Source organism: Neolamprologus multifasciatus, chromosome 13 (assembly GCF_963576455.1).
Source record: "Neolamprologus multifasciatus chromosome 13, fNeoMul1.2, whole genome shotgun sequence".
NCBI lineage: Eukaryota > Metazoa > Chordata > Actinopteri > Cichliformes > Cichlidae > Neolamprologus > Neolamprologus multifasciatus.
Window position 1 is genome coordinate 12,906,885 of NC_140451.1, and position 22,082 is coordinate 12,928,966.

The 22,082-nt window shown below is 42.3% G+C and overlaps 2 protein-coding genes across 2 annotated transcripts in view; one reads left to right on the forward strand and one right to left on the reverse strand.

Moving 5' to 3' along the window:
- macrod2 (mono-ADP ribosylhydrolase 2) overlaps positions 1 to 22,082 on the forward strand; it is a 406,707-nt gene that overhangs the window by 62,782 nt on the left and 321,843 nt on the right. The window lies entirely within an intron of this gene.
- Positions 7,542 to 20,063, reverse strand: flrt3 (fibronectin leucine rich transmembrane 3). The gene is made up of 3 exons (XM_085183332.1): positions 19,767 to 20,063; positions 14,050 to 14,770; positions 7,542 to 13,021 (listed from the first exon to the last, which is right to left on the reverse strand). The coding sequence occupies exon 3, from the start codon at positions 12,977 to 12,979 to the stop codon at positions 11,027 to 11,029; it is 1,953 nt and encodes a 650-aa protein (XP_085039458.1). The 5' UTR covers positions 12,980 to 13,021; positions 14,050 to 14,770; positions 19,767 to 20,063; the 3' UTR covers positions 7,542 to 11,026.

Here is a 22,082-nt window from a genome sequence, read left to right on the forward strand (position 1 = left end):
CATTCAATCAATTTTAAATATTCTTCTGATGGACATGGAAAGCATAAAGTAGTATTGCTTTTATGTATGTCGTGGTCTTTAGCACAGCTGGTTGAATTTATATTGACCTTGCACCGTATGTGCCTGTATGTACTGTCAAACTCTGCAGTTTAATTTTCCCAACACCTTTTGCGTTTATTGCAGTGATTGATTAAAGCGATTCTCATTTGACTCTGAAATACAAATTTCTCATGAGGATACGCTCCCGCTGTTCACCTTCACCGTATTTAGTATTCTCACTCCACACCAGACAAGGTGGCCATATTGAATTTCACTACCAATGCGTGCAGTCACCCACTCTGGCCCACTCCAAGGCATGAAACAATGGCAGTCACACTAAGAGTTTCAATTAATCATCTTTGGACCAGATTTGCATTTCTCAAGGATTTCTTTAGATGTGGTGAATGTATGATCAAATTTATATTCAAATCACACTTTGTGTGAAACGTGATCTCTAATGGTCATTGAAATGACAAATTTCACAATGCAAAGAACCCAATGGTGATAGTACATCTTCTACGCTCTATCAAATTCACATTAAAGATGCTTAAATTAACTGCACCTCAAGACCAGACCTGGAGTCAGGGGAAATGAGCAGACAATATATCTGCAAGTTCCCACTCGGTATATCTTAGCCTGTAAAGGAGGAGACTCAATCACAGCTAAATATTGTATTATTATTGCATTCATTAAATATTCTTAACATTTACCAAAGTCATCTGAGGCCATGTGTTTCTCTGTTTCTGCCCATACGGGTCAGATTTGTGGTGACAGACGGTGGCTTTGTGTGGTTAGGGAGTTGGCGAGTGACCCCAGAAGGAGCACCTGTCCAAGAGCGGACCTGCTGCTTTCTATGTTTTGCCTTTGGGTGGGTTTGGCATTAACCCCACTGTCATGTTTCTCTCTCCTCGCTACCCTCTCACCCGAGCCTCAAGACATACATAACCTGCCAGACCCGCTCTGTCATCGCAGGATTAATTAAAATGCTACAGAGCAAAGGAACCGGATCCCTTTGGGATTGTGCCGCGTGTGTGAACGGCACGCACATGTATGAGTGCGTGTGTGTCATTCACACGCATGCCCACACACGCAGTCCTGTCTGACATATTGCCAAGTTGTTGTACCTTAGGAGACATATAACAAATGACCTCTGTTGATTGATGGACAGATTTCACCTCAGCAATCCCTTCTCGTATGTGTTGTCCTAAAATACAGCGGGTATGTTTATAATGTGAGACATTACTTATGTCTAAGTGAATTTGCCCCCAAACTATGACCATCTGGCTCATGTTGTTCACTTGCATTTGCATAGTTTCTTTCCTTTTTTTGATCAGATGACAACTATCTATGTCAGAACTTCCAAATTGCCTCTTCTCATTGTTGCGTTTAATTCATGCTTCTCTCGCAAGGCACACAATTCATCTGAAAGGATTCAAATAAATTGAGTTGAAAAGGGGAGGTGGTGCGGGGGGGTTACTTATTTATCCCATACCCTGGTGATGTGCTGGCAGAGAGACAATAGAGGTGATGAAACTAAATGAATTCTGTTGTCCTCTGTGCTTTTCTTGCCTATCACAATAATTTGATTAGTGACCTGGTAACTATGAATATATGGGACCTCTTCATTCAAGTCCATTGGGGCTCCTGGGGCAAGAGCCACGTTACAGGGCCCAGCCCCCTTCCATTTGTAACCTTGCCCTCATGTCATGTATGCACAACCGGGCGACTGAGTGATTAATGACCGAGCTCGTGGTACCATTGAAAACTTCTGGTGACTCCAAACAAAAGCCATCGCCGTTGTCATTAGCACCAGTCTGGGAACATTTGGCTGTTGGCCTGTATCACGGCCAATATGTTGTAGACAGATGTATGTGTACCGAGTATGTCTGCCTCAAATTAAACATAGTCATATTGGAAAGTAGTTTTTCATTATTTCAGTATTTCTTCTGTTTTCCAGCAAAGCTTAAAGCTGCTTGTTGGCCTCTGTGTCATATACAGTACAGTATCCCTTTATAATAACGTTATTTGCTCGGCGTGCATTTCCTGGCATCTTCTGATTTCATTAGTGCTTCGTTTCCATCAGTGTATGTCTTCTTTGTCGGTTGTGTCTCCAGCTAATAATAATCCAGCATAATTAGAAAATGAAGAATGGCGCTGCCAGCATTCCCAGCAGTGTTTTCTCGCAGTGGAAACTTTCCTTCTTCTGCTTCAGTTTTTTGTTTAAATGAAATATCTGCAAGGAGATGAATAATTAGTAGCCCTAAAGCTTCAGGTTACATAAAATTTTTATCTGACTCCTGAAGAGCCTTTAATTTGTGAGCTGCTCACCATCTTTAGTTTATTAGTTGGTAAAGGAAACGGTCCCACAAGTGAAAGGAAAGTGCGTATCATTTAGGCAGCGTGATTATTTTTCGCAGATAATGCAGCTGCCAAAAGTGAGATCGCGTCCATAATAAATAGGCTTTTTTTTTTGCCTGTCAGACTTCCACTTTACATTTCTGTTTGCCTTCAACAGAAACACTGAAATGTGAATTAATAAGCCCCACTGCTGCCTTCTTCATCTAGTGGATCCTGTTTTCACCGTAGCTATCACCTGTAATAAGAATATTTGTTAATGACATCTGTGGCTAGGGTGTAACCTTTAGCACTTCAACCCGACTGCTGTACGTCGCTTTCTCACAGCTTAGGTGGGATGTCTTTCAAAATTTCCCAAGATATTCTTATTTTACTTTTCAACTTTGCTGCTAATTAAGTCACTGAATCTGCAATTAAGATCCTCCGAAAGTGCAGGCAGAAGTGCTGAAACAGATGTCAGCTGCCTGCTCACTCCACCTGTGTTTTCTTTCTGTCCTTCCTTCTTTTTTCTTTCAATACTGTAAACATTACCAAACAAACAAGCTTCAGTTGTATGATGATCTTGTGCTCGTATAGCTTTCTACACATTTAAGGTTTTATCGTGCATTTTTAGATTTCCTCACATGTTCTCGTCTAAGCCACACTCGACAATTTGACAGCTAGCACAGCAGAAGCTGAAAATCCCTTTCAGTGCGTTTACATACGCTAACAGCAACCAAATGTCGCTGAGAAATCAGAGGACGGCTCGACAAAGCAAGTTTGACATAGCCCAGCTTTCTTTGTGTTTGCTGACTCGACAAAACCTAAATCCCCGTTTAGAGTTGATGGGTATCTGAACGTTGGTTACGAGTTATCTTTGCCCACCCAGGCTTTCTGCTTTAAGGCTCCGCCCACACTCACGCGAAATTATTCTCCCGACAGAGTGCTGATGACTCCAGTGAAGAGCCACAGATCACGGAGAACGAATAAAAAGACTATTATGGCAAAAAGAAAAATTATTGCTGAAAATTTATATCCATATACATTTTCTGTTCTCTTCTAATGTGACAACTGCATATTAGAGGTGGGAAAGACCTCCATTGTTGTCAAGTTTGTCAGATCATCCTCCACTCTGTTCAAGTACAAGTTCACTCATAGATTTGTAATGGCTTTACAGAGGAAAGTGTCTCTCACTCATGAGCAATCTTTTAGCCGGCCACTGGGAAAGAGTGCATTAACCAACAGAGGAGAGTTTCAGTGTAGCTGTAAAGACATTAACATTAACTGGCTACAGCTGATATACACTGCTCTCTTTGATGCTGGAAAGTAGCACAGTCTATGGAGAGCCTATAAAGGAGAGGGCGTGCTTTTTGTATTAGTCTTAAATAATTATGATTAGAGGTTTAAAAAAAAAAGAAGAAATATATTATAGTATAGTATAATTAAATGTAATTAATAATTGTTACCATTAAACATCAGGTGCCAGTGACTGCATTGCTGTCTAAGGCAATTTAAATGTTCAAGAACTTAGAAACAATAACTTTTAATAAACTTTTAATAAATTGTTTCCAAAACCAAAGCTATAACTTTTTTAGTGTTAGAAGGGCAGAAAATGTGAAGTCACATGTTCAAAAAAAAAGTGTCTAATCGCTGCAGCACATGAGCTGTGTTTAATTGCTATGGAATTATTGTATGTTTTGATTTGATAATTGTGTCGGAATATTAGATGCGACAAAAGGATTACCGAGCATGCCGAGAAAGTCCAAAGTTGGATAAAGTACGCTTGCCAGATGTTAGTTTAAGCTGCGTGAGTGTCACAGTGTCTATAGACACACACACCACCCTGTTAACTCGAGCAGGTTTTAAGCAGTGCAAGCTTGGGATTATAGTGGCTTACATCCTTTGACCTCCCCCTCCCTTCAAGCCGGGTGTATCACTTGATTGAAATAGATTCGGCAGACTTTTTATTTAAGATAAGAATTTCACTTCATTCTTCCTCTCTCTCACCCCTCGCCACCTTTCCCTTTCTCCTCAACTTTTTTTGGGATGGTGGGGGGGCGTTGGATTTTTAAATTCTTCCAAATAAAAAATGATTCCTCCTTTGTGTTTAGCACAACAGACGGTCCCATTTTTGGCCCCTCCTTCTACCCTCCTCAATAGGGAGGAAATGAGTTGTGGGAGCAGATTCCTCACACACAGAGATCTCAGTAATCGCGTGGCTGCGTGTCACCAGCGCACCACAGTTACAGCAGCTTTTAATTAATCCCACCACCCTCCCTTGTCCGTTTGTGCCATTCTCCCCCAAACTTTTCACGACTTAACTTTTTTCCTCTATGTTTGACAGAGTGTGTGTGTGTGTGTTTGGGTGTTGCGGTGGGGGCCATTTCTCTAACTTCAGTCTGTCAGCCCACTGCAGCGTTCTGTGCACAACTCGTGTAGTTACAGAATGACAGTGCTGTCACTTTTCCACACTTCTGAAAGTAGAAGATAGCCTGCTAGCTGCATTCATGCTTAAACCCTTCAGTGTCAACTCCACCGATTCTGCCTCTGAAAGTTTGTACACTTTCTGAACCCTAGGAGACCAAGTCCACATGTAAAGTTAATAACCCTTTGTGGTGGTTGGCCTACACGAGGTCAGGGATGTTGGCCCTCTGCTGCGCCGCAGCGAGTCATGCTGTTCTGCTCGAGGACTGTAAAGAAATGATACCTTGAAGTGTCTGTGTTGTCTTCCTGGTCCCCCCATGAATTGTGACAAGTTGTATTTACAATCCTAAAAGGTGCTGACACTGCTGAATTCCCCGCCTCTTGGAGAAATACCAAAACACTGGTACCCTTTAGCAAATTTGTGCGCGCTGGCTGTCATTGAGGTGTGAAGGGGCTGCTGTCTCGGTGAATGCGGGGCAAGCTAGACCTCTCTGGAGAGATGGACTGAGTTCTCGCCTGAAGGTCATCTTAATAGAACAAATTCGGGCACACGTGTGGGAGAACTGAAGCCTGCAAGCATGAGATAGATATGTGTCGGCCTTCTTGTTACATCCATGTTAAATAGATGTGGTGGAGGCAGCGCTGTTTGATGGTCAGCATTGAATGTTTCCTGTCACTGCAGATGAGCTCATTATTTTTGTTCGCTGCCTTTCTTGCGTTCCCCTTCCTGAAAGCCAAAGTGAATAAGACAGCTGCAGACGAACACTGCAGATGCAAACTTGGCCCTGCTATTCAGTATGACTTGGCTGTAGCGAGCATTAGGTTCGTAAAGTGGGCTAAACTTGCATGCGATTAGGCTGTCAACATCTGAAAATAATGAGCTGCAGACAGAGCCACATTGGCATGCAAATACTGTACTGACATTCAAAGCTGGCTTAACATGAATGAGAGACGGGAATGAATCGAAGAGGAACTTTTGCCTCCCACTGCAGAGCTGCAGACCTGCTGGGTGAAATGGACAAGCTGGACTCTCAGAACCTTTCAGAATGAAATAATTATTCCCCTGCATCAGACTTTGTGGACAAATGAGACTGAGGGTCGATTAAGTTCTAAGGGAGACGTGGTGTTGATCTCATAAAGGGCAGCAGGAGATGTATGGCTACTTACAAGATCATTTAAACCACTTAATGGAGGACAGGAATTAATGGCTGCCATAGAGCCGAGTCAATTATATGGATATTTTCATAACATATTGTGTATAATTCATAGTGTAATGGCATCAACACCAATCAGCCCCTCTGCTTTTGTTTTGGTTATAGCCTGTTTTAAATGAGTTTATTGACTTTGTATTTTTGGCCGTACAATAAGTTGCCGTCTTCAAACAGGGATATAAAAGCAGTGTCATTGTCTGCTATTGTGGGGTGGCGCAATCTTGATGGCGGTGCTTCTTGTTAATTTGTATTAATGTCAGATAATTTAGAGTTACGATGGATATATGTGCACGCCTTGTGCTCTCAGGCAAAAAATTGGATTCATTAAGAAGACGGAGGAGCTGGTTAAGTTTTTTGGCCTTGTGGTTTCAGGTCACTGAGTAATGTGAAGAGATGGAGAGGGTCCCGGCCTGAAGGCTGGGGGAAGCTGGTCAGAGACAGAGGGGAGAGGACAACACCCCCGCATAGGACCGCATCACTCACACTGACACATCTCACACCACAGACACTTTTACTGCTGGACCAGATTGTGTGTCTGTGCGCGTGCGTGTGTGTTACTGAGAGCACAGTCACGTGAGAGTCTCGGGGAGAGCCGCGAGGAAGGGTGCTGATGACTTTAGGTTAGCTTTGCCTGCACGTTAGTCTGTTATAATTAGATGTGTGAACAGTGCGCACTGGTTCACATGAGCGCACAAGCAACGCTACAGAAACTACTAAAATATTCATAATAACATATATAGACAAGAGCGTGCTCACACATGCAAGCCTTCACGTGAGCCTCTCGCTTACAAATGCAATCATGAATGAGCGATGAAGATGGCTCGAAAAATTAAAAAAACATACTGAACCCTTTTAAGACTCTGGCCTTGTTTTGTTCATTGGAGAGTGCACAGGAATCCTCAAATGATGGAAAAAAGTTTTACAATTGCTGGGAATAGTGGAACATTTGAACGACGTAAGAAAAGAGCTAAATTTCGACCCGATTTATGCGTATGAATCGTACACGTGGATAAAATTTAAAAAGCAAGTCCTTGATATTCCCTTTTTCCATGTTCTTCTAATCCACATACCAAATGAGCAAACATAGCACATGCTAATTTTACACACTGGCACAAGTTCAAATTTATGGGGAGACACTGAGGCCTTGGTTTGGTTTCAGCATAGCTCGCTATTAGGAAACCATTAAATTATGGATCTGTATGATGTGCAAAGTGTATCGAACAGGAAGCAAGGGACGGGGTACCACAAGCACCCCTTTTTCTTTTTCACAAGTTTTACTTTTTCGGTAGTTTACATGCAAAAGGGTTTTTAGTCCTGGGCTGAATATTAATTGTTATCATTTCATTACATTCAGGGTTCTATTGGTTTATGTTGCCTGTGTTCAATCAATTACTCCCATTTTGTAGTTCATTAAGGTGCCCCAGCCTAGCATGCCTTATCAAGATGATAAAGCATCTCAGATAAAAACCTTTAAAAAAGGTTAGATTATCAGCCTTACCCTTACTTTTTGTGTTTTTATTGTATTAAAGGTAATTAAGCCATTAGATAAAGATCTGATCTATTTCCTTAGTATATTTTTCCATAATTTCTAGGATCCCTGCTAAAAATGTCCTGTAATCAGTTCCAGAGTTTCTTTCCTGAGCAGGATGTCTTTATAGTGGACAGGTTGCCTGTCGCACTTCCTCGTGATTGGCTGTGTTTTGCGGACACTGACACGTATCGGATTTTTCATCTCTCGAGATCTTTGAACTGCGCCTGACCTAACCTCACTGACCTCTAATCAGTCATAAGGTTACACGGCCTGTACTTTTTTTGATCCTAATAATGGCGACGATGGAGAAAAAACAGCTACAGGCAACGGTGAGGTCATCCAGGGGTGGTTCGATGGGAGCATCTATAGGAATGCAAATGTGACCGGCTGCCTGACCAGTACATTACAATAGGAATAACAGCAGCCTAGGGCAGACAGTGCAGCTGGCCCCATTAGTTTTAATCGCTGGGTTACATAAAAGACAAACATAATTAAGCTTTGGGTGTGTCACACAGGAGACAAATGTAGGGGGTACCTTGTGTTGTTTAGCAGAGACTTCTCTGACCTCAGCGAGCACTTGAGTGTGATTAAGGAATTGTTTAAAGGCAGAGATCAGTCAGGGGTCATGAGTGATAAGTGAGGTCACATGGGGTTGTCAGCAGTCTGGTTCATCAATTTTGTCTCATACTTGGATCAGCCCAAATGCACAAAGCAGCTCTGTTATGTATTATTTGCAGTGAAAGCCACAACAATAGCCTGAAACCCCCCAATCCCCCTTTTAGATAAACTGTAATTTATCACATAGCTGCGTGAATTTGTGAGAGTGGCCTGCAGCTTCAAAGCGATCATCTCACTTCAGTCACTACAAACTAATTTAATTTATTTAATCCAAGAGCTAAGATTGCTGCATCAGTTAAGGATTTGCACTGCGATGCACTGCGCTCATAGTCTTAGCGGCTCAAAAATAACACCTGAAGTGTTTTGAGAGGTTCTTGCAAGTGCTCCACATTTGGACACTTTGCTCAAGCACGAGTGATTTTCCATTTCTCAAAAAGTTTTGGAGCCACCCGAGTTATCAGTGAGAAGCTGATGGCTGTGAAGCTAGTCGAGATCCCTGCTTAAATATTTTGAGTTGTGCTCGATAAGAGAAATAAGAAAATGTATTCTTGGTTGCTTTAAAGGCAGATGGAGGCGCATTATTTTTAATGTTTTAGCTGTCTTACCCTCAAATTTCCTAATTCAAATGTGACAAAACTGCGACTGATCAAAGAACAAAAAAAAACTATTGACGGCAGACGCATGACAGCTGTGACTATTCAGTGTACTAAAATTGAACCGTGTGTTTATTTTAATTTGCAGTTAATGTCATATTTTTAGCATACGGGGCAGGCTTACCGTATACTTAAGGTTTAGATCACTTCTGCAGCTTTTAGTGGCTTCCCTAGCTGTAATTAAAGCTTTCACAGTGTTAAGAGCTTGTGGGTGTGTACATTTTTTTATTTGTACTGAATACTTTAAAACTAGTATAATCTAGATAATATGTTGTATTTTAATAGTGGGCTTACGTGTGATTTTATTGCTTTTGCATGCATAGTTTTTCATGGGAGGAGCTGCAGCCATGCCATTAATTGTGCTGAGCACCGAGCTGTGTATATATATTTCTGCTGTGTCCTCTGCAGAAACAGGTCTGCTTGCACCACCCTCCATATGGTGGCTTGTTATTAGTTTTCAGTTGCCCTGGTGCCAGGGAGGTTCATCTAACCCTAGAGTCCAGTGTCTCCATAGCCCAATTTCTACTCCACTGCGATATTTCTCTTTCTGGCCAATCGAATAAGTCACACATGACTTAACTGCACGAAAGAACAACAGCAGCCTCAAGCAGATGTTGCTCTGTACACTGCCCGTGGAGTGGAAAAGTGATTTCAAGAATACTATCCGAGTTTCTGTTTAAGGGCTCAGCATGTCTCTGAAGGGGAGATGTGGCTGTGAGCGAGAGCTTCAGAGTAGTGATCTTGATGAAGGATAAAAAATACAGCACGTTGTGTTTTTCATCCATAAAGCATTTTTCAGATTTTGTGCCTACTCTGTAATTTGAGACATAAATCAATAAAACAGGTCCCATGTAGCCTTCTTTGTTACCTAACTGCACTTAGATGGAGCTCTCTTGAGTGCAAAAAATAAATCAGAAATTTCATCAACGCCTGGTGCGATGGTAATAATTAAACAGAATAAAAGAAATATTATTCTGAAATGGTGTTTGTTGTACTTAAGAAGTAGGTAAGGAGGAGCAACGATATTTTTTTTCACTTTTATTCTGTAATATGACCAATATTTTTCATATTCAAGTGTGTATGAAAAAAAGTCACTGGTTTCTTAAAAAGCTAAATACAATAAGCATTGGATCAAGGCACATACAAGACTGGCCAAAGGGCATACAATGCACTTTGGTTTTCAATTGTAAATAACAGTTGACTTCAAATTGTGGCAACATAAGTGTGTTCATTTGAAAGAAAAAAATACTACAAAATAATACTCATAACAAGAAAGAGCTGCTGACACGATGTAATTCTAATAAAAGCCAGCATGTTTTGTGTTTTTGGCCTGGTGACTACAATGACGTATGGTACACGGTACTGAAGAATGCCGCCATTGTCATTTAGCCATTGTTGGCTTGTACAAATAGAGATAGTGGGGGTCCTCTGTGTCAGCCTGTCCTGTCTACTTGTTTCGAGGAGCAGAGGGCTCCGTTAGGTCAGTGTGCTTTATCTGCCCTGTGCTGTGGCCTACAATCCTATCAGAGACATTTTAACCCTGCTTGGGTTGCTTTGCTGTATTTCTTCTTCCTGCAAACAGAACAAAATAACACACCGAACAAAGAGAAAAAAAAAAAGCATGACACCTCATCTTTAGTTTCCGTACTCCACACCTGGTGAATACTGGAGTAAGATTCTTGGTCCATAATAAATGGAGGCACCTACTGACTGCTCATTGTTTTAGATGGCAACATGCCTGCTTTGTATATTAGTTGATCAGCTGTGCCTTAGTTTACGTCATGTAATTTTTTTTGTCTTTTTGTTTTTCTGACAGCCACAAAGTTAAAAGAATGACCTGTGCTTATACTACAAGGTTTTCTAAAGTCTGATTGTTCAACACAGCAATGAAAACCCACTTTCACAGTTGACAAGTCATCATATCTTAGTAGAACACAGAGTTTCTTTTGTTGGTCGATAACCTTAAGCAAAGGAAATACAGTACAAATTACTACAAATCCCTAAAATATAGAATTGCAGTTGGTTACCATACCCACTGATGGTTCAGTGATGGCCCGCAACTGGAACGTTCTCCATCTCCATAAAATGTCCTTAAATATAAATTATATGGCAAATGTACAGAACATTGCTTCCTTAGTCTTATAGATCCAGTGTTTTGTAAAAGTCTTGCCACTCTGTTTGAGTCAAGCACACCTCATGAATGTCCGTATGCAATATCATGAATGGGAATGGTCTGAATCTGGTATTCCACTGTCTCTGTAGCTCCTGTTGTTAATACTGTTGTCATTATGTGGACTTTTGTATAAACTCAGGCCATTAGGTGGGAAAATTGTGTGTATCACAAATTCCTCCTTGGACACAGGCAGGTGATTTATAGGTATCATCTGAAAAGAAGTTTCTCGTATTTCTAGGATGGAGTTGTCCTTTTTAGTGCCAGCCTCAGCATAGTCATCCTTTCTCCGACGGCCTTTGTTATAGGTGCAGTTCCTGGAAAAAAGTGAACCATTCCTATGGACGTACCAACACACCAGCGCCAACATGATTATTGCCAAAAGAGCCACAGCCCCTCCAATGATAGCAGCCAAAGGCAGACTGGAATTTTTGTAAGGCTCCTTCTCCTGTTCTCTGTTTAAAGTTGTAGTCGGGTGGTATGACTTGTGAGAGCCAGTCTCTGTCTCGATGCAAACGGGGGTCTCGTCAGACAGGTAACTGTTGCTGGTCTCCATGGGAACCATGCATATTCTATAGGAAGACTCTGGCTCCAGCGCCGTGAGCAGATACTCTGTTCTCTCCCCCTGCACGATGGTTTCAGTAATAGAGCCAAAGGCAGGGCTGTGCCCCAGCTTTAGCCAGCTGAGCCGCAGGGCAGTCATGGGTTGCGACACCCTCCATGATATGTGTATGGTATCTGCACTACTTGACTTCACACTGATGGTGATGATCTTTCTGCCTGAAGAGGTGGTAGTGCTGTGGTAATTTTTACTGATGTCAGGCCCTTTTATTATAGGCCTCCTAGTCACAAACACGGGCCACTGGGGCTGTGATGGGCGTAGAGTGTTGGAGACTGTGCTCGTCTCGTATGTGGAGAAGAGCTCTGAATCTGTGCAGTCAAACATATCTGTAGTTAGGTCTTTAATTGCCATCCCTTTGACCTTATCAGGACCCTGGCACATGAAACCCCGTACGTTCACCTTAGATGGCAATGACCGCAACCAGTCACGCACCCATTTCATCTTGCAGGTGCATTGCCAGGGGTTGTTGCGCAGCAGGAGCTGTGTGAGATTGTCCAGATCTTCAAATATGCCCTGTGGGAGGCTGCTCAGGTTGTTACCAGAAAGGTCCAGGCGATACAGCTGTCTAAGGAAGGCAAAAGCCCCAGGTGGAACCCGATTAATATGATTATCTTGTAGCTGCAGCTTCTCTAAACTGGTGCCTGGCAGATTGGCTGGCGGCATAGTGAGGGAATTCCTCACCAGCGAAAGCTCAGTCAAGTTGATCAGGTTGATGAAAGCCATCTCACCAATCCCACGGTTGTTGAGCAGGTTACCATCCAGGATTAGTCGCTTCAGGTTGATGAGATCTTGCAGCGATTGCTCTGAGATGGTGGAGATGCGGTTGTCGTCAAAGCGTAGCTCCTCAATGCTCATAGGCAGGCCTAAAGGGATGGTGCTAAGGTGGTTTCTGGAAAGAAAAAGCAGCCGGAGATGATTACTGTCCCTGAAGGCCCCCTCCTCTATGCTGACTGCTGATACAGAGTTATCATCCAGGTGCAGTTCTTCGATGTAGGGAATTTGAGCTAAAGAGGCATGAGTAATCATCCGAATGTTGTTCTCCTGAAGGTGGAGCTCTTTTAGCCCAAGGGGAAGGTTAGTAGGAAACTCATCCAGATTATTGCAGTACAGGTAGATCTTCTCCACCTTTATGAGCCTTCGAAGCTCTGAGGGAATGCCCGAACTCTTAATGCGATTGTTTTGCAGAAACAGCACTGTAGCGTCCTGGGGTATACCAGTAGGGATGGAAGTCAGGCCACGGTCATTACAGTAGATAAAGGTCCCATCGCAGCGGCAACTTGAGGGACATGAGGCAGAGGTCACCAAGGGGTTAGCAAGACCCAGCAGCAGCCCGATCCTGATGAGGAAGAGGACGAAGGACTTGCACTGACGCACCATCTTGAGGGTGTGTTGCCTGGCAGTCTAATCACTCAAGAGCCCCTGGGGAGAATACACAAGTGTACATTTAATGCACAATGCCTTGAAAGCGCAGCCAAATTCCTGTTTTCAGAATTGCTGGGTGTTTGAAAAGCCGCCTGCAGCACTGGCTCAATTAAATATGTGCTGAAAGAATCATTTGAATCCCTAATTTTTAATTTATATGATTTGTTTATCAGGATTATCACACAGTGAAAATGTATCTTTTGTTTCACAATATACTCGTTACATAAATATTTTAATCTTTGTGTAACTTTACATCTTTACCTACCCTGCATTCCAAATAGTTAAATGATGCTTTGTCTTAAATAAAAAATGTTGCACCTTTGCACCTCTGTGAATTAAAATCGAGTGCATCGACTTTTTCCCCACGACTTCTGAAATGTAATGCATTCCCAAGCTTTATACATTTCTCAAGCTGAAGGCTGTCTCTCATTGCCAGAGATCACAGGGGTGAAAAAAGTCCGTCTGTCTCAATGAACTGTCGCGAACCTGGCATACCTTAAATCCTGACAGATTAATACCAATGTCCTTAGCTGTTTGAAATTCGAGTTTAACCAACTGATTAGGAAAAAATGTCTCTTGAATAAGGCTTTATTGTAAATGTTTAACATATTAAAAGTTTAGATTTAAGAAGTTATTTTTCAAATGATGTTTTCTAAAGTCACAAGAATTTTGCACAGCAGTGTGTTAATGATTTTTGCTGTAAGTGTGTATGGCATGTTAAAAATGCTAAAAAAAAAAAAAAAAAAAGGCAGCGACTGTTTAATTATTACAGTAAATATATATATTATATTTAAGGGTTGTGGACTTCAAACAGACAGCCTTGACATCAACAAAATGGCAAAAGCAGAAAGTATCTGTCTCTTTTTTCGTCAGCTATGTGTACGTTGCCCTTTACTTTAGGTACTACTGAATTATTTCTTTCATTATGCATTCCTGCTATGACCTCTCTTCCTGTACGTCTAATTAGAAAATGCTGATCTGGTGAGTGAAGTGGAAAGAAGCAAAGCCTTCTGTATTTGTCATACCTGATTTATACGATGTGGTAAATCCTTTCCAGCCACCTAAAAATCCAATCAAGATTTCCTCTTGAATTTGCTCTTATCCTTTCTCAAAGGAAAAAGTTTGTCGAAGGGGTTTCTTGTGATATCCTGACCTGGTCAGTGTTTGCTGAGCTGATCCTTGTTTGGACGATGACCTCCTCTGTGTGGTCAGAGGCTCATGCCTTCAATGAATTTACCATGGCAGATAAGCCTGTACAAAAAGCATCCCCTGCCACTGACAAAGCATGTACTCTCAGGTAATATTGAAAATCCTAACGATTGCTGCAGCTGTCAAGCTTAACAGCCATAACCGCAAATTAGATTTTTGGGGTGTTGTATTGTTATCCGTTTGTTGTACGTGGCGGACTTTTGCAAAGGCTCCTGTCTGCAATCACGGCCGGCAGGCATGATGAGTTCACACAAAGCTGGTCTGAGCCATGCCAATCCCCTCTGCCACAGGCTCAATCCAGGCCTGTTCACTTGTGTACTCCAAGTCTTCAGGTAACCCAGAATCCTCTGCTCCCTTGTTGAGCCTGTATACACATTAATCCAGGGCTCTGGTCCTTTTTCCTGAAGCAGATAACCAGTGTTCTCCTCTCCACTAAGGAGAGAAACAAGGCGAGTTGCTTATCCTTCTGGGCACAGCCTCTCTCACGTATCTGCAGCTTGAGTCATTCTGTGCACTCCTCACACCTGGAATGGTGCTCTGAAAAATAACCAAAGAGCAATGCATTCAGTTTTTAAATGATCAGGTTTCATTGACTTCACCTTGTAAAATTGCAAAAAGATTTAATTGCATTTAGAGATGTTTGATCATGGCTTCTGCCCGGCCTTATATTGTGACTTTGTATTTAAAAGTACCCTTTAATGCAATACTAAAAATACGCCTGTTGACCTTTTACAGTGAGCCACTCCAACACACCACATTTCTTTTCTATCCCGCTACAAGAACGTCCGTGGATAAAAAGACAGCACTGATTCAAACCCCACAGCTCAACAATGGCTACGGGTGGAGCTCCTTCCTTACTTCAGTACGTGTTTTAAAAAATAGAGCAGATCCTGTGATTTAAAAAAAAACAAAAAAACGGTTTCTGGTAGTTTAGAAAGTCCAGATATTGGAGGTGGAAGAAGAAACGATCCAGCCGGCGCCTGCTGAATTACTCACATTGTTAAAAAGCTTTCATGACAAATGAAGGCTGTTCGAATTTCCTAAGAAGAGGATGTCTGGTGCGTCCATCCCTGTCAAGACCAGCACCTCCCTGTGACCTCTTACCTCCACCCCATCCTCTCTTTACATTCTGTGAACGCTCCTTCTGTTCGTAAAATAGAATTTCCTTTGCCAAGGAAAATGTTATGGTTCCCTTTTACAACACAATAGCTTTGTGTCCTAAGCATCCATGTGACCTGTTTGCTGCCTCTATGCTGTAAAACATGTAAAGGTAAATTAGGAACAAGAGGCCCAGCCATTTAACAGTTGTAACCCATGACAAGGAGAAGATTAGGGAATTGAGAGGCTTGTAACTCGATTACAACTCCTGAGATGCTGTCTCATAATAACGCCCCCCTTCCTTCTGCTCCATCTAAACACGGGTGCTCGGTCCAGTATTACATTAGTAGTAGATTAGAGTCTGGGGAGGAGAAAAAAAAAAGCACCAGATGTGACCTCTACTAACTTGTAGACTAAAGGAGTCTGATGAGGGGAAAAGAAAGATTACATTTAGTAATGGAGTTCTTTAGAAAATGGTGGGATGATAGAGGAATATGTGCTGTCTGTCTGGTGGAAAGAACTTTATGTGCAGCACTTAGTCAGGCTATTTCAATTTTAAATAGCCTCTTTCACCTAAAAGTTCTCCTTTCCCTAAATGTGTGCCGTCTTGATTTGAATGCTGGAAATGTTGGCATTAGGTAAAAGAAAAAAACGTGCCTCTACGTTTCTGCCAAAGGAAGAGCTGTACTCCAAAATAATAGACTTTTGGGGACTGAGAAAGGGTGATTGTCACAAAAATGATATGGCACAGCATTTCCTTTCTTTAGCCAGAAAAACCCTAGCATTATAGAATGTAACTCAGTGTCCAGTGTAGGAGATGATGAGATGTGGGTATTCATTAAGAACATGTGGTAGAATAATCTGTCGGCCTCGGTGTGCTCTGTTATATCGTGTGTGTGATTTATCAGAAGTGTTCTTTGAACATAGCACATCATGCTTATTTTACAAGAAAAACAGTCAGGCCTAGACGCTTGATGGTCTCCTCCACCACCCCCACCCAACCCCAATTTTTTTTTCCATGCTCTTCGGATTTCAGGAGAGTGGCCCCCTCTCCATTGTTCACTACAAGGCAAGCACGTGGACCGTGTAGCCTCACAGAGGGGGGGGTCCTAAGGTTTTTGGAACTTTTATTCAGACAATTTACAAAATGCCTTAACTTAAAACAGTGCATTATGCAAACCTCCTCTGTTCCCATTTACAAATGCACGCCCAGCCAAATGCATGCAGTTGCGCGCACGCAGTGCTTTGTTTCCTGTGCACACAATCATTCTGAGAGCAATAAACGGTGGGTTCAACATTTTTAGTGATGGATGTCTTTCTCCATCGTTCTAATAAGCTCTGCTGGCAGGACAAGGGATTTCTCCAGCAGTCAGAGTGGATTCTGCTTCATTTAATCCGAACTGGCAAAGTTAAATTGAGCATCCTAGTAAAATTGCGTGTTGGTGTACAGCAAGTTACCTTTCAGTGAAGAGCGTGGGAGGCTCGCACAAAGCTGGACACCGATAGCCATTGTGAGCTGAACACGCATAAATGCACATTAAGCTGCAATAACAGAGCCCAAGACTCTGTGCCCTGTAGGCATACACTGCACAAGAAAGGCTTTGGTAGAAAAAAAATTCATATAGGAACAATTTCATGCCTGTCAAAAGTATTGCAGATTATAATGACTTTTAGTTCAGTAAAATACAGAATAATATTACATGGGCTGCATTGGTGGGGGTGAAGCTCAAGAAGTAGTAATGGCTGACTGCTAAATTATTCATAAGCCCTGAAATTAATTTTGAAACCACGGTAGAGCCTTCCATTGGGAAATCATTGTTGTTTGTATCTGCTGTTGATCTTTCATTCTAATTCATAATTTAGAATTATGATAGATTGCACAGTACAGTCATTGTGGGCTATGTTTTGCTCAGATTCGCTCTCTAAGCTGTGTGCCTGCAACATCAGCTGGCACAGCGATAGCACTTAAGGAAACAGTCAAGGTGGACAAAGATTGTGTGGGGCTGTATCAAAATAAACGGACACCTTTAAGCTGATTTTAAAGCAAAATTAATAGTTTCCCCTGCTTTTAACCGAGGTGAGATTTTGTCAGTGGGAACGCTTGCACGTAGCATTGATTAACAATTTAGGAGATTGTATGTCAAGACACCTGGCAGCGGCCTACTGTGTGCCGCTGAGACACAACAGAACATTCATGGTCACATTTGATTGCACAGGGACACAGAACATGTTTCAGCCAAATAGAGAATGGGTAGAAATCTCTTAGTTTAACGGATTTGGTATGTGGCCTCCTGGTGTTGTCTTTAGATGGGCTGAACAGATGATACTTTTGCTGGACCATTAAGAGCATATATAGGCCCGGGACAGACGGGGGTCCCTCTTTTGTAATAGCCTGAAAGGAAAGATCTGTAGCAGCTGCAATTGTTTTTCTCCACATGGGGGTGGTAGGCACTGCAAGATAAAAATGTGTGCGAATCTGTGTGTGTGTGTGTGTGTCTGTATGCGACAAGCAAACGCAGAATATTCATGTTAAGCTCCAGGAGCCTATCTCGGCACAGGCCAGACAACCACCCAAAATAGGGGGGATTTGTTCAGCCTCCCTACTGGCCCTACTACAGCTTGTTCTGAGTCATATGTTTTACCCCCCTGCAGCATTTAGGCCTTGAAGCCCTGTTTACGCTGTTACTTTCAGTAACCAGTATGAAATGATGTGTCTCTTGCAGTTTAGGATTGATCATAAAAGATGCTGCCGAGTGGATAGATAAATTATGAAAAGAAGTGGATTAGGCCTCCTCAGAGCATGGTGGTGAATCAGAAATATGCCTTGGTGGTAATGAAATACTTCCCCCCCTCCCCCCTTTTTCCCCACACCCAAACCAATTTCACTTTTTTTTAATGCTTTGATTTTTTCAATCAGTGGTGACCTGGTTAGTTGTCGAATTCCCTCTCACAACAACTGACTGGGGACTTTTGCCTCGGGCAGCTATCAGTGAAGACAATTGGCTCTGTTCTCACAAGTCTGCCACGTTTTAAAAGGCTATTTATTTTTACTGTCTGTCAAACACACCGAAAAACAATGAGCTACTATTTGCATTGCATGACAAGTCGGGTCAAGTTTGGATCCACTGCCGGTGAATTAGGCTCCAGCCTACACACACATACACACACATACACGTATACAGATATGTTGTTCAAAGCCTGGATGACCTTATCGTCTCACGAAGATAAAAAGGCTGTGTTAAATTGGATTAACCACTGTCCTTGTCCTGGTGCTGCTGCTAAGAAGGCGTCCACTTTTATTGTATTGCTGGGATGGTGATCAGTTTGCATGCACAGAGACGAACACGGCTTTTCGTTAACGTGACAGACTGATCGAGTGAAGCTATCGCTGACTGTAAAGGCGCTTTTATTTCTTGATGCTTTAATAACACGGCTGTCACGGAGTCGCAGAGAGCTGCAGCTGCAGCGAAATGCCACACGTTTGTTTTAAATACTCGTTAATGTAACATAATATGCTTTGAATGAGCTGCTGATTATAAGCGAATTGATGAAACTTAAGTGGATTTAACTTTGTGCATTTAAAGGGCTTCTACTTTTTTTTTGACTACGCCCGAGCAGCAGGGAAAAGCTCTCACTGCCTATGATTATTATTGTTATTATTTTAGTAGGAGAGGAGGGTGGCGATGGGGCGTCCAAACCTGGGGTTGAGTTTACAGTTGCACAGCAGCCTAAAAATTTCACTCCCTAGTAGGTTGCATGAATAGTAGCGGGTCCGATCCAAGTCGTCTAGACTGTGATTGTGCAGACGCTTTCAGTGGAGTTGTTTTTTTTTTTCAGCTGCCTCTCTGTGTCTAAATCCGCGGGATCTGCGCTGCAATTCCAGCAGCACGCCGGGGTGTCTTCTCGCGCTGCGACACTGAGGCAGAAACAGACAGAAGCAGACCGGGTGTTTGCTCTCAGAGACACACGCTGGAAAAAATAGAGGGACGCAGTACCCTATAGCAGCAAGTTGTAGGCACCAAGAGGGGGGGTTGAGACGAAGAGAAGAATGATTTCTGTCTGATTTCTATCTGCCAACCTGGGAAGAGTGTCTACGCTCAGTGTGTGCGTGCGCGCGCGTGTGTATGAGTGCCTAATTTGGATATTTTAGAAGAAAAGAAAGTGCACTTGAGATTTTTTTTTAATAAAGATCGCTTTGAGACAATCACCTCTAAGAAACGCAGTATCTCTCGCCTGAGCCGAGTGTTAGAAATAAGGAGGGAAAGAGGGCAACTAATTAGATACAAGCAACTCCTGAGGATTCCGCATTACTTTCAATTCCTTCTGCCAGAAAGAAGATCCAAAAAAGATGAAAAGGATGCATTCCCAACAGGACTGTACCATCAAAAAATAAAAAAATAAAAACCCAAAACAAAAAAAGCAACTCCGCACTTACCTCAACTTAATCAACCAAAAATGGAAAGTAACAGGTATCCTCTTATATTTAGCTTCGCAGCGTGAAAAATAATAATCCAATCCACGCTTAAATTCAGATCCCGAAAAATACAAATAAAAAAAATATAATTAAAAAAAAGTCCACACTCCCTCACAAGGCTAGAGCTATTCGGAGTTTATCAGAAGCGCCACTGCTATGTTTACTGGTGACCCCATCACACGCATACACAATCTGCTGGCTGTGCGAGGACATAGGTGCACGGATAGATCTCAATACAAATGTGGAGTTGTGTTTGCCTCTAGCTTTGCTTCAATAGAGCAGTGATGTCATATGGAGGCGGGGTCTCTCTCCCTCTCTCTCTCCCTCTCTCTCTCTTTTTTGGAGCTGCACGATGCAGTGTTGTTTGGATACACTAGAGGGAGTGGAGGAAAGGGGAAAGCCACTCACATCCTTGTTAGATGTGTGCACTTAAGATGAGCGAGTAGTCACTGGTTGGAAAGCGATGCTGGCTGGCATTAAAAGACAAAGAGGTGGGGGAAAAAAACTGGAGATGTACAGTATGTGTGTGCATGCTGGTGGAAATGAGATACGCCCTAAGCACTTTGCCGGCAGTGGTTTGCTTAAGGAAGAGATATCGGCAGCTGTTATTATCATTGGGTGTTCGTTTCAGATGTGCCAGGATAGTTGATGATCAGTTTGGGTCGGATGTCAGATGTCATCATTTTTCAGTTTCTTTTTCTTCTTTTCTAAAGCAAAAAAAATCCAGCATTTCAAATGCATGAACTGCTTCATGCAACAAGAGTAGGATTATATCTTTAAAAAAAAAAGTTGACAGGTAATGAATATTGGATGATGTTGTCGCAGTGAGCCAGAATAATTCATCACAAGAATTTAAGGCCGTGTTGCTAATTCCTAATATGTGATTGACTCTGTTTGTGTGGCTAAGCACTAATAGAGGATCTGTAAGAGTGTGTCTGTGTGTTTATACATGAATGAGGCGTCGGTTGCTCAGAGATACCTGAACTGTTTCTTGCCGCTCGTGCCTTCTCTTTAACCCTGTTCGGTTTCATAGTTAAACGAGGCCAAACAGTTGGTTTGCTTCCTTCTGGGCCCCGAGCATCAGTGACTCATCCTGTTAGTCAAAGGACTGTACAGAAGAGTTGACCCAACCAACACTCTGTCCTGCCCTGCGTCATCTCCAGTGTTTCCCCCTCTGGCGAACTGACAGGGCAGACACCACAGCCGGGCGCATTGAGCTGCAGTGGAGCAGCTCTGTTCATCTGCCGCTGAATATCAGCTTCCTGTCAGTGGCATTGGGTCAATAATCAGATCTGCGTGATGTATGCAGCTGTCAGTGCAATGTGGAGACTCCTCTCTTGCGTGTCATTCACTCTTGCCAATACCACTTTTTGTTAATTACCTCAAGCCTATTATACTATTCAGCTCTGAGTGCCTGGAGGGTCTGCATCCATTTTCAGTAAACAAACAGGTTTGTTAGAGAGGTGTTATTCGCTTGTTCTGAGGAGACTAAAATATCAAGCATAAAATTTATCATGCATTCTGTTTGTCATAAGAGAGAGCAGTTGCCCTGTAATAATTAATGACAGTTTAAAGAAAAGGCAAAGAGAAAGAAAAGCAGTAAAGTAGCATAGAGGCTCAATAATAGCACGCTCTTACAACAGCTGAAAGGAATTAAACTGACACTGTGCAGACTGAAGTCGGTTGCAGAAAATTACAAAGTATGCATGCCTAGAAAAATGCCCTTAATGGATTTAGATTCCTAACATACAATCAAGAGCAAAAGTAAATTATTATACCGTTTAAAACGCCATCTCTGCTTTTGTTATTTGGTCTCCCATCGTCTGTTCATGAGCCAATGAGGACCTCTACTCCTAGTAATTGTTACGGCCTCGTTAGGATAGGGAGTGCTACAACCACAGTGACTAAGTGTCTGACCACTGCTGACATTTCATGCCCAGTTATTTTGCCAGGATAGAACATGATCCAACTCCAGCCTCAACACATCAGCACACAGTTAAACCATGATTGCCATCTTAACTGGAGTGGCTGATTGAATAGACACTTAAGCCTGGAGCATCTGCCAAAACTACTTAGACCTCCAGTGGTGTTTTTCAGATTTGTTTGCTTTCCAGCTGGAGTGGCTCTCACTTTTGTTTGAAACACAAAGGGATCTCTAGACAAGTATAAACTGTCTGTCTGTATATTGTTCACTTGGAGGCAAATCTGTATGAAATGCAATTTCTGTTGTGTAAAGAAGGTCCTACTGAGGCTCTCTCTTTTTTTGGCTGCTTTATT